Source organism: Pleurodeles waltl, chromosome 5 (assembly GCF_031143425.1).
Source record: "Pleurodeles waltl isolate 20211129_DDA chromosome 5, aPleWal1.hap1.20221129, whole genome shotgun sequence".
Lineage (NCBI taxonomy): Eukaryota > Metazoa > Chordata > Amphibia > Caudata > Salamandridae > Pleurodeles > Pleurodeles waltl.
This window is the reverse complement of record NC_090444.1, coordinates 1,308,382,745-1,308,396,323: the sequence shown is the minus strand read 5'-3', so window position 1 is coordinate 1,308,396,323 and position 13,579 is coordinate 1,308,382,745. Positions and strand designations below refer to the sequence as shown.

Below are 13,579 nucleotides of genomic sequence, written 5' to 3'. Positions count from 1 at the left end.
GCATCTCAATACAGTTTGAGCCCATTGCATTGATTTATTGTTAATTATAAGAATCCTTTTGTTACTCTGCTGTCGGTGGTAGATTGAAGATAGCTAGCACTGTCTTAGGTCTTTAGGGTGAAGCAGTAATTTGTAGGGGTGTACGTTGTCAACATTTATGTAGGTTTTGTGTTGAACTACAAGTGTACATTGATTCTCAAACAAGTTTTAAGAAGGCAATAGTAAAATGTACATTCATACAAGTTGTCATTTAGGGGTTACAGAGCCCTGAGGATACTGCTGTCTGTAACTTTCATATAGCTCCTTTTCGTGGTGCAGCAGGATTATTTATCCTAGTCTGACCTGAAATGTATGTTTATTGTTAAGATAATAATGCCATTTTTTTTTCAGAGAGGGATAGTATAAAATGTCACTTTTGATGCAGTCTCTCGCCCTCCATCCCAACCTATTGATGGGAGGAGTCCCACTGGACACCACAGAAGATAAAGAAAAAGGCTGTAGGCGGCCCACCTGGTCATCGGAACATTCCCCCCTGGCCACACAAGTGGGGTGCTGTTTTTATCAGAAGAGTGGAAACTCTGGATGGTATACATTTTGTGGATCCATGTAGATTCCGGACCTGTCCCTTTAGAAACTGCCAAATTTTTATGTTTTCATCGCAAGAAAATGTAGAGGGATCCAAGCAAGCCATGCCACCTTGGACTCCCGAGTGTCTAGATTTCAGAAATGTCTGAATTTATTAGGATTTCTTAGGTGATGGCCCAGCCACAGCCCAAATACCGCATCTACAGAGAATGCCATATTGGGCTACCATTCCTGATGAGTGTGATAGTGCCAGCCACACAAGTAGGGTATCTTTTTATCAGGAAAAATGTGAGGCTACAGATTAGTGGAATATTTTAATTATTATCTCTAGATTTGTTCTTCCCATTTTAGGCTTAAACACGTAAGCAAGTGTGCAAGAAAGATCACTGGCCCTGGGTATTATTAAATGTGGGATGCCAATAAACACTGTGGGCCTTAATACGACACTGGCCGTCTAATGACTGCCAGGGTTGCAGTGACAATCGAACTGTCCCCAAACATTCCACATTATGGTCAAACCACCAGTTTTGTTCACAGGATGGTCTGCCGTTCATAATCTGCTAGGGCAGAGCTGCATGCAGCGCCACCCTTGGGATTATGATCCCCCACTCTGCCAGCGGTAACCCTGCCACGTAAAGGCTTGCAGAGACTGGGTGCAGGGTGTCCCACGGGGGCCCCTGCACTGCGCATGCTCTTGGCATGTGCAGTGCCGGGTCCCCCCGGCCAGCCTGTCGTAAAGTTCACTGTCTGCACCCTACACACAAGAGCATTGCCGCTGGCTCTTATGAGCCACAGACAATTCTGTAGGCTGTTTCCCGCTGGCCCAGCGAGAAACTCGTAATGGGGCTGGTGGCGAGGCGGCAGCACTGGTGGCAACCTACCTGTTGGTACTTCAGCAGACAGGCTTTTTTGCGTCCACCGAAGTCGTAAGGGCCCCCTATATATCTCTACAACCAAAAGGGTCTTACTGATGTAACCCAGTAATACGTTTGTAAATCTGCCATCAGGGCAAAACAAATATTTACAAATGTTGTCACAGTCTTCTGATTTTTCTCTTCTTTATTTATTTATGTATTTATTTATTTATTTATTTAAACATTTTTTATTTCGGAGGTTATCTGGGAAAATCATGAGTGTTCTACACGAATGATCACTTGCTGAAATTATAAGTTAGGCTACAATATTTTTTTCAATATTTGCTAGTTTTTGAATGCTGAGGAGATGGCGATCTTAGCACAGTAAAAAAATGTTTGTGTTTTATTTTTTTAAACAAACCATGCACTTTCTTGCATATGTTTTTCATCTTTAAAAAAAAACACTCAGGTGAAATCCGCAAACCCTGACGGGGTGGGGGGTGGGGAGGGCGACTGGAGTGCAAATGCCATATTACCCCGGAACATTTGAGCCTGCCACATTTTCTGATAATATATTCTCAGATATTTCAGAGCTGTTTTGGAAAATGTTCCCCTTATCTGTGATAATTTCTTTTTTAATCATGATGATGTATGTAATTTATGGTTTGTTATTTTATCTCTATGAACAAAAAAAACTTTCCGTTGCATCCATACTTATGTTTAAACTAATGGTTTATTAATTTACTTTAGGTCAAATTGATTGGGCTGCTTTAGCTCAGGCATGGATTGCTCAACGCGAAGCTACTGGTCCTGAAGTGGTGGGGCAACAAGCAGTAGTACCAAACGGGCAAGATGTTGCAGTAGTAGAACCCGAACCAAACAACCATGGCAGTTTCCAGTCTGATCCAAACTTTAACAGAATGTGGCAGCCAGGTTTGTGTAGGCCTTTTATTCACTGATGTACTTATTAGTAATTCCTCTGTTTTGTGTTGAATCATTAGAAACCGATATGATGTAACAGTGACAAAATATACAAAATCTGTTCTAGCTTAGGAGATATGCTTGGTGCTCACCAGGCAATAAAAGCCTGATCTCAGACGCTTTACCGAAAAAACATTTTGCTGCTGGTGCATACAGGCTGAATTAGGCTGTAAACAGACTAACTATCGATTGAGCCATGTCAGGCTTAAAAAATGTTTTGATAAACTGTGCCTTTGAGAGACCCTGATAAAGATTCTGAAGACCATGATAATCAGAGGAAGATCTTTTAATCTTCGAGTTTTCCACCTAAAACTGTTTCACTTGAAGTGCCTCACATCTTTTTCTGATTTAATGCAAGGGGTAGCTGCTGAAATATAAATCCCTCCCTGCATGCTCAGACTCACACTTGTTTTTCGTTGAATACCCTGGAAATGACCCTATCATTTGAAAGGCAGTCTGTACCACACTCAACTTTTCAGATCTCTCTATCTGTGGTGTTTTCATCTACACTGCCTGAACTTCCACCAGCCGCCCGAGACCTTCGCTCCGCCACTCTTGCCCTCACCCAGAACCCATGCATCTGCTGTAGCCACAGCAAAGGCTGTTCCTTCACCTACCTCGCCTCCAAGTTCTGAAACGACCTCCCGCTCCATCTCCTGACATCACCCTCGCTGGGTGAATTTCGGGAGAGACAGAAGACCTGGCTATTTCACTGAGCCTAGCTACCTAACGCTTAGATACCCTCACTGGTAGTTAGCTCTGCTATACAAATCCGATTGATTGATACAACTGCCAACCCTGTGGCTTGATTGGAAAAGAAACTGAAAGTTTATGAATGCGAGGTACACATGTAAGAAGTGAGCTTTTGGGGAGGAGGTTCTTTAGTAGCTCTGATATCGAAAAATAAGTCTTTTTTCCTCAGAGAGAAAGAAAAAATAATGTACTTCTTAGTGAACAAATAGGTAAGTAGTTTCAGCAGTTCTCAGCTTTGCAGTTTGAAAACTTGGTTAAGATTCTAGACATACTTAATAAATTTGCTCAGAGTAGGATGCACATCTTGATTGAATTACATCTGGGCAAACAGCAACTTGGCAAACAACAACTTGACACTCAGTACTGGGGTCACAAAATCTAGGCTGCCATTAATCCCACTTTGGAGGGGGTGGGGGGTCTATTTCACAGTATGTCTCAAAACAAATGGTATTGGGAAAAAAAATTCCTAAGTTGCTGATGTTGTGAGTAACAACTGTGTTGCAGCACTTAGTAGACACGGCTGTGGAAGGGGATGATGCAAAGTACCCCTTTAAAGAATCAGCAGTGTTAACTTCTGGTCTAATTAGTAAAGTGAGGCACAGACAAAAAAGAAGAGCCCAGTCTTCGACATGGTGCAACTAAACGTTCAACATTTGGCTTTAACATTGGTTGCACCAATATTTCAAGAATCTAACTACTTTATTGATTCTAGGAATGACGCCTCTGAGAGAGACACTAGTTATTTATGCTTCAGAAGTTATTTCCCAGTGAATTGTGGCAGTAGAGGTGGTTGCACGTTTATGACAACTGTTCTTCGTGTTTCTTTGTCTTGACAGCTAGTGAACATCATGTAAACTAGGCACCACCTGTAGCAAGGAGTCATTTTATATTTTGAGCTGCTAAATGTTTTGAGAATCTTTATTTTCTTCCTTAGACATAGCTACTCTGGGAGCAGCAGTAGACTCGTTAATGAAATTGTATCCATTGCAAGGTGGAGACATTGCTTTACAAGGAAAATTGGTGTTCATCTGAGGATGACGTTTCTGCACAACCTATGATTCCCTTTTCGGTCTTGAGTTCTCTTGCATGTTGCAATACTTTTGCCTGCCTCCATTTGCAGCCCTTGTAATAATGCATATAACATGCATTAGGTGTAACACCAGGGCAGTTTGAGGACAGAATATTAATTTCATGGGTGCATTCCTTAAAATTGATGTGTCCCTTGTGTTGTCTCTACGTTATGTTTGATAAACTCATTTAAACTATTATTACTATAATATAGATGTACAATGTTTTTTTTTTTTTTTAACAAAGTGTTTTTGAAGATGACTGTTTTCTTTTGATTACTTCAGAGCACTTTATAGTTAGTGTGTGGTGTGTGCAGGATGAAAGAATTAATGATGAATTTACAATCCAGTCGGTGAATGAAAGGTTTGTGTCCTTTACTTTTTATCACTGCTCTGGAAGAAAGGGGAGTGGTAGAGAGTAGATAATACAAACTACAACTGTTCAGTGTTAAGCTCTTTCCTGGTTGTGTGTAGTTTGTATCCACAGTCATGATGCATGAGTTTCCATAGATTTGCCTCTATGTCTGTTCTATTTGAAAGCTGGTTGAAAGAGAAAGTTGGGTTTTGCCTGTAGCAGTGGTCTCTTGGGCCAGTATGTATCCTGGACCTCTGCTCTGGTATGGCTTGTGAAGGGTAAAACATTTTATTCATTCTTCTATTTTGTGGTATTTGAGTGTTTTGCAGCCTTTTTAAACTGATTGTGCTGCCACAGTTTCTGGTATACTCTGGCTGCTTCATTGTTGAGCTTTTGAAACTTTTTAATGAGTGTAAGGTATGTTACATCAGTCTAAGTGTGCCATTACTTATGAATCTCGGGAACCAGTAGCTGCTTTGAAGATGTAGCAGAACCTTTCAAAGCATGAAGGGATTGAGATTGGTGGTGTTGATCATTTTATTGTTGGGAGGATAGAGTCGGGCAAAGTTACTATTTGGGTGTAAGATTAAGCACTAGTTATTTTTTTTTAACTGTTTTATTATGTTTCGGGGCAAACAAGGGGTCCTATTGTACATTGCTGGCCAAATTATTTGTACACATTTCTCAATTTTACCACCAGTTATGTCCAGCTGTACCTTCTCTTCAGTGTGTTGTGGCTCTGATGCAGACATTTAAGATGCTTGCCTTGTATCTGTGTTCATGCTAGACTGTGGTGGAGAATAAAACGAATAGCGATTATGGTGTGGAAACTTGTTTTGTTACTAACCTCGCTCCCAAACCTGAAGTAAAAACTTTGAGTTTCCTTCTGTATCTCTCTGAAGTTGTGAGTTACTTCTGAACATCTGAAATAGCAGGTTGGGGACATTGATCGCCTACTTCATAGGGTGCATGTACATTTGAAAGGAAAGGAGTATAAATATATTTTGGTGCTTGCGTCATGGCACCACGTTTTTCATCTAATCCTAATCTGGGTTTTCCACTTGTCTTGTGATGTAATCTACCTTACCATTAGTTGTAACGAGGTTGGGGGCGTTATCAGAGTCGCATTAACATCTTCATCTTGGGAGTTTGTATCTTGTGTTTGATAGAGCAGTCTATTCCTTGAGTGATTATAAGCCAGATTTTCGTTTCTGAGATAGACTGTGATTTTTCATATGCACCTGAGATTTTGTAGTCATCTTAGTTTTTCTCAATTTAGGAATATTTAATATGGCACAGTTATTAGTGCTCTTGGTGAAGGAAGAGATGGTGATAATTGCATGCGTCTGCAGGTACACACCAGTGAATAGAGTCAGGGATATGTGTACAAGCTCTGTAATGTTGAAGGCAAGGATTTAATAACTTTTGATTCTGAACAACGTTTGTCAGGCTTGCTGGACAATTTTATCTTCTGATCTTATGTTCTCTTTTCACAACAGCTTTTACTTACAAAGTAATGACAGAAGATAATGAGAACTTGTTATGAGAAGGTATTTTTGTGTAGAGGATCAAATGTCTGTTACTAGTCTCTTTGGTCTTCCAGATCTCGCAGCTTTTCGAATTGTAACAATGTGAGGTGAAGTTGGCAATGATGGTGTGGTTTGGGGGTGGTTTATTCTCAGGGTCTGCTAATTCATGAAGAATCTTAAATTTTTACTTAAAATAGTTGCTTCTCTCTTGAATTGCACTACTGTGGTACCCCCTACTATTGTATGATACTGGGGCCTTGATCTTGTCCGTTTATATCACTACACTGATCACGGCATCACATCTGCTAATGAGTTTCAGATAAAATGATTTGTCAAGACACTTTTAAGAAGTGACACAGCTCTGTATACAATGTAAGCAGGTAGGCAATTAACACCGCCTCATAAACAGGGGTGTGGAATTTAATAAAATATCTACTTGTCCATATAGTACAGGTTGCTTCTTAAATCTACTTGTTGTGTAAAAAAAATATCTACTTATCCTTTTGGTGCCATGTGTTGCGGTGAAAAATTATGGCAGCAATCTCATTATGTAAGAGCTTTGATAGTAGCCTCTCTGATTATGTCAGGGCTAATGCTATACTAGCAGTTTCAAGCCCCACCATAGCAATTTCCTCATTTTGCCACCTTGCCGCAGATCTACATGCTGGGGCTGAAGGAAGCAGTAAGTAATAGTTCCAAGCTGGAATGCCTTTGAGTCTTTGCAAACCTACTGACTTACTTGTTTTAAGGTTATGTTTTAAGGTTATTTACCAGCTCTTCTCTAATCTTTTCCCATACTGAGAAAGGTTGGAAATTTACTCCTGACAAAAGCAGAAGTAGAAGCTCTGTCAGGGTTGGGTGGGGAGGAAGAAGTGGTTTGAGGGAAAGTAAACATGTAAGTGTTCAATAGATATTCACATGAGTAAATCTACACAAGCATATTTGCTCGTGCTAAAATATTTTTTAGGAGTGTGATTTTCTGGTCTACTTCTGTAAATTCTTGTGAATTTATGAAAGCCAATTAATGCAAAGACATACCATGGGTGCATTTTTGAGACTTGCTTTTGTTTTTTTGGGCCCATAATTAAGTCAGGCGTTAACTGAGACATTTTGTTTTTATTAAAATCGACTGGCTTTACTGTGAGTGATAGCATTCTCCTCTTCCACAAGGAGCATAGTGGCACAGAAGGTAGTTTTGTTCTATGCCAGGAACTACTGTGACAATGTGTGCTTTTTGAGACCAAAAAACCTTGCTTTTTGCCAATGTTTGTTACAATGGCAAGGCCGCTCCCCAACATTTAATTGTTACAAAAGCCAAGTCAAAATAAGGCATGCATTGACAAAACCAAAAGACTGAAAGCCAATGTTGGATTGATTGGCTTTGCCAGTGCTTGTTTATTTTCATGTTTCAGAAAATTATGTTGAAAATGGTTACACTGATTTTTCATTATGAATATTTATTTAAATTCTAGCATGCATCAACACATTTTACTGAATGATGCTTCATGTAAATAGTACCTAAAATTTCAAAGTAATTTAGCAAAATGTTTTTTTTTTTCCTGAACATCTTGTTTTGAAAGCAAAGAATCATCAATTCTGCTTACAAGCTTCTGCAACAATTTGCATCAAATCAGAGAGCATTTTGGGAGTTTGGAAGCATTATACATAACCTCACATTGTTAAACTTTTCAAATGTGTGTACACTTTTTTTTGTTACTGGAACCACTGTCAGTTGTGCAGTGTGACCTTAGTGTTTATTTAGAGCGCACCCTAACAATAAAGACTTTGAACTTGTATTTTGATGAACCATAATACAAGTTTGAACAGCATTAACATATGGGCTCAAACATTACCTCAACTGCAGACAGTTCCCTAACCTGTAAACTGGCAGCCAAAAGGTTTGTGCTGCAGGGGGTTGGGCCTACTTGGCCCAAGGACAAAATAAACATGAAAACCTGTTGTCCTGGACCCCAAACAATATGTCCTAGGCGTCAGGCTATAGGAATTCCCCACCCCTTTATAAATCTCATCTTATACCCTGTGTGTGGTCCATTTTTCGAAACAGGAATTTAAATGACCTCCTTTGTGTCTTGGGTATAAAAGAAACCTCTTGTAGCTGGTGACGTGCCAGATTCTGGTCTTGAAAAAAACATGGTTTATTGGTTCCCTGAACTCTGCCCTTGCGAATTTTGTCGCCACTCCTGCCCTAGGCCTTTTATAGTTGGGTGGGGTCCATTCCATGAAGCAAGCCACAGAGCCAAAGGCCCAGAGTGTCCACAAGAAAGTCCCATCATAGCCAATAAAACTCCTTCTTTTCATGTAGGATAAAGCATTACCATATCTCTGTGTTGATCAGATGTATGGCCTTCTTCGGGATCCTGTGTTCCTTATCCTAACAGAGCCTGCCTAATCAGTGATAATTAATAAAGACACCACTCCATCAAACCGAAGCACCAGAATTTTGGGAAACATCTTAACGTCTCAGTTAGAAAGAATATCTCTGAATGTTAAAGCGTGATCAGGATCTTTACTTGGTTTAAGGACCATCAAAATTGTTACGCCTTCCACAGGAATCTGCCCTCACTCAATCCATTAAACAGATGTGTGAAGAGAGGTAAACATTTTATAGAATGTGGCTGTAAAACCATCCATCACTAATGCCTTGGCATTTTTTTTTAGGCTGCCCGTAGCCCGCCACACTTTTTGTTTTGATCTTCAGGGAATTCTCTAGTCAGCAAGTGCAAGCTAGGCAGTATTACAGATTCAAAATATTATTTATTAGCATCCTTCTCCAAAGTGTCTGCTGTATGAAGGGTTTGTAAAAAAAAAAAAAAAAGAAAACACTACACTGTCTCTGTCATGACTCGTCTGCTTGGAATTATTTTCTTCCAATATAAAAGTCTGCTTGTTTTATCCAATTCCCCCTCCTCTGAGCACAAACCATATGCACCCCTTCAATTATCTAATTCCCAATTTCATTACAATTGAATTTCCAGAACACTGCTCTATTGCTTTGATTTGACCCTCAAAGCCACCACTCGAGCTCATAGTGAGTCACTTCAATATAACCCAACTAGTGTCATGATCTGTCTAGGTCTAAGTGCCCTAGTCCGTTGCAATTGTCCTTATTAGATTCTTGTGTAGTAGTTTGTAGTTGATCCCAGAAAACGTGTAAAAGGCTACAGAATAGTGTTCATGAAACCATCTAATGATCAACCACTGTCCGTCTTATGGAGAACTCCCCAATGTTCCCCCTGGCCTCTGTTGTATCCAGTCCTGACATGGACACAAGATCAGACTAAAATATTCCCAGTGACCAATGACCCAAATGCAAAATCTTCTATCTTGTTATTTTGCTTACAGTAAAATTCCTTCCTTTCTCTGGTTGGGATCATAGATTGATGACACAGACATCTGACTCCTCTAACCCCCATCGCTTCTCCAAAATACAGAGCCATTGACCAAAATCCAAAGTATTTCTTTCTAATCACCATTTCGGGAACGTAGGACCTACATGCACACTCACACCAACCGTTTTTCCCAGGGCAGATGAAAATAATGGTTTTACAGATTAACCTGGAACTGAGGTTCCTTTGATCTGCACTCAACAGATGTTTCTCCTGGGTAAATATGTCCGCATCCAAAGTAGATATCTCTGGCAAGACACTCCTGCATTTAGCTTGGCAGTTAAGTCACCTACTATTCTGAATAGTGGTGGTAAATGGGTCTGCTGCATGTAAATATAACATCCTGCTTTGAGCTCAAGTGAGCCAACCCTCCCCAACTACTCTTGCCATCACTGAGCTTTCCTGAGATGGAACACCAACTCAAGTGTTTCTCCCCAACCACCTCTGCGCCCCCAAACAAGATAACCTTGACACATATTGTAGGAAGTTGGCTCTGTATGCACTATTTCAAAGTAAGGAATAGTATGCACAGAGTCCAAGGGTTCCCCTTAGAGGTAAGATAGTGGCAAAAAGAGATAATACTAATGCTCTATTTTGTGGTAGTGTGGTCGAGCAGTAGGCTTATCAAAGGAGTAGTGTTAAGCATTTGTTGTACACACCCAGGCAATAAATGAGAAACACACACTCGGAGACAATTCCAGGCCAATAGGTTTTTGTATAGAAAAATATATTTTCTTAGTTTATTTTAAGAACCACAGGTTCAAATTTTACATGTAATACTTTAAATGAAAGGTATTGCAGGTAGGTACTTTAGGAACTTTGAATAATCAAAATAGCATATACAGTCTTGACATAAATCACATATAGCTATTTTAAAACTAGACAGTGCAATTTTCAACAGTTCCTGGGGGGAGTAAGAGTTAGTTAGTTTTTGCAGGTAAGTAAACCACCTACGGGGTTCAAGTTTGGGTCCAAGGTAGCCCACTGTTGGGGGTTCAGAGCAACCCCAAAGTTACCACACCAGCAGCTCAGGGCCGGTCAGGTGCAGAGTTCAAAGTGGTGCCCAAAACGCATAGGCTTCAATGGAGAAGGGGGTGCCCCGGTTCCAGTCTGCCAGCAGGTAAGTACCCGCGTCTTCGGAGGGCAGACCAGGGGGGTTTTGTAGGGCACCAGGGGACACACAAGTTAGCACAGAAAGTACACCCGCGGCAGCACGGGGCGGCCGGGTGCAGTGTGCAAACACACGTCGGGTTTCCAATGGGAGACCAAGGGGTCTCTTCAGCGATGCAGGCAAGGGGGGGGGCTCCTCTGGGTAGCCACCACCTGGGCAAGGGAGAGGGCCTCCTGGGGGTCACTCCTGCACTGGAGTTCCAACCTTTCAGGTCCTGGGGGCTGCGGGTTCAGAGTCTTTTCCAGGCGTCGGGATCTGGGAGTCAGGCAGTCGCGGTCAGGGGGAGCCTCTGGATTCCCTCTGCAGGCGTCGCTGTGGGGGCTCAGGTGGGGCAACTCTGGCTACTCACGGTCTCTGTCGCCGGGGAGTCCTCCCAGAAGTGTTGTTTCTCCACAAGTCGAGCCGGAGGCGTCGGGTGCAGAGTAGCAAGTCTCACGCTTCCGGCGGGAAACGCAGTTGTCTTGAAGTTGCTCCTTTGAAACAAAGTTGCAGTCTTGGGTGAACAGAGCCGCTGTCCTCGGGAGTTTCTTGGTCCTTCTAGAGCAGGGCAGTCCTCTGAGGATTCAGAGGTCGCTGGTCCCTGGGGAAAACATCGCTGGAGCAGTGTCTTTAGAAGGGGGGAGACAGGCCGGTAGAGCTGGGGCCAAAGCAGTTGGTGTCTCCGTCTTCTCTGCAGGGTTTTTCAGCTTAGCAGTCCTCTTCTTCTTAGGTTGCAGGAATCTGAGTTCCTAGGTTCTGGGGAGCCCCTAAATACTGAATTTAGGGGTGTGTTTAGGTCTGAGAGGGCAGTAGCCAATGGCTACTGTCCTTGAGGGTGGCTACACCCTCTTTGTGCCTCCTCCCTGAGGGGAGGGGGGCACATCCCTAATCCTATTGGGGGAATCCTCCATCTGCAAGATGGAGGATTTCTAAAAGTTAGAGTCACCTCAGCTCAGGACACCTTAGGGGCTGTCCTGACTGGCCAGTGACTCCTCCTTGTTTTTCTCATTATCTCTTCTGGACTTGCCGCCAAAAGTGGGGGCTGTGTCCAGGGGGCGGGCATCTCCACTAGCTGGAGTGCCCTGGGGCATTGTAACACAAAGCCTGAGCCTTTGAGGCTCAATGCTAGGTGTTACAGTTCCTTCAGGGGGGAGGTGTGAAGCACCTCCACCCAGAGCAGACTTTTGTTTCTGTCCTCAGAGAGCACAAAGGCCCTCACCACATGGGGTCAGAAACTTGTCTCTCAGCAGCAGGCTGGCACAGACCAGTCAGTCCTGCACTGAACAATTGGGTAAAAAACAGGGGGCATCTCTAAAATGCCCTCTGTGTGCATTTTTTAATAAATCCAACACTGGCATCAGTGTGGGTTTATTATTCTGAGAAGTTTGGTACCAAACTTCCCAGTATTCAGTGTAGCCATTATGGAGCTGTGGAGTTCGTTTTTGACAGACTCCCAGATCATATACTCTTCTGGCTACCCTGCACTTACAATGTCTAAGGTTTTGCTTAGACAATGTAGGGGCATAGTACTCATGCACCTATGCCCTCACCTGTGGTATAGTGCACCCTGCCTTAGGGCTGTAAGGCCTGCTAGAGGGGTGACTTACCTATGCCACAGGCAGTGTGAGGTTGGCATGGTACCCTGAGGGGAGTGCCATGTCGACTTAGTCATTTTCTCCCCACCAGCACACACAAGCTGGCAAGCAGTGTCTGTGCTGAGTGAGGGGTCCCTATGGTGGCATAAGACATGCTGCAGCCCTTAGAGACCTTCCCTGGCATCAGGGCCCTTGGTACCAGGGGTACCAGTTACAAGGGACTTACCTGGATGCCAGGGTTGTGCCAATTGTGGAGACAATGGTACATTTTAGGTGAAAGAACACTGGTGCTGGGGCCTGGTAAGCAGGGTCCCAGCACACTTCTCAGTCAAGTCAGCATCCGTATCAGACAAAAAGTTGGGGGTAAGTGCAACAGGGAGCCATTTCTTTACACATATGTAGTAACCTAAGTACCCTTTGTGCATCCCAACAACCCTCCCTGACCATAAGTTTAAAACACAGCATTCTCCAGAAGGGAAATATTGGTCCCATTTTATAAATACCCTAGAATTTGAGCTACTAAGTTTCTCCTGGTGCTTCCAACATTTGGCCTGGCTACCTTGCCATGAAGTCCCAAACCAGTCAAACATAAAAACAATGTAATTCTTCTCCCAGAGTGCCTGGCAGTACACCCCCTTTGTTTATAAAGGGAAATCTTGGCACTCCATACCATTCCATTCCTGTAGGTCTTCGATGCTCACCTTGCATAGCTGCTGAATCACCTTTTTTTTGCTCAACGTGATTTCTGCTTAATCAAGAAAAGACCTGTTTTGGTGACTCAAGACTACTCCTTCCATGTTTTAGAGATAATTGAACCTTTTTAGCTGACCTAAAATTCAAAATAGCCTGCGCCTCCTTCAGCGACTTAAAAGAATATTGCTTCCTATCCCATTAGAAAGTCAGCTGGCAAGGGTGACCACACATAAATGAGATGTCTTTTCCCTTTAGTTGATGACCTGCTTAAATGCTTTACATTTTCCCAGCGTAGCTGCTGAGTTGCTCTATTGTAGTACATCTCCCTCCTTTGGAGTATGTTGTTTTCTTGATCATCTCCTCATGCCAGTAGAAATAGGTTGTAACTAAAATATCCACAAGAATATCCTTCCTTAAGGTCATCAGTGTTGCTTTGTTGATTGTGATCTTGCCTCTCTGATATTTTTCCTTTTTTTTATTTTTATTGTTTGCAGTATTACGTCAAATAGTCCCAGCTGTGCACTGTTCTGTCATTTCCTTAAGCACCACGCAGTACTCTTTATATTTTTCAGATCTGTTCTCAGGATCTTCATGCTTTCAGCAGCAAATT

General features: G+C 42.4%; 1 protein-coding gene across 2 annotated transcripts in view; it reads left to right on the top strand.

Annotated features, from left to right (window-relative positions):
- PNISR (PNN interacting serine and arginine rich protein) overlaps positions 1 to 13,579 on the top strand; it is a 242,349-nt gene that overhangs the window by 51,464 nt on the left and 177,306 nt on the right. For both annotated transcript variants that reach the window (XM_069235540.1, XM_069235539.1), the window contains exon 3: positions 2,190 to 2,372. In XM_069235540.1, coding sequence (XP_069091641.1) covers positions 2,190 to 2,372 — 183 coding nt within the window. The remainder of the gene's footprint in view (positions 1 to 2,189; positions 2,373 to 13,579) is intronic.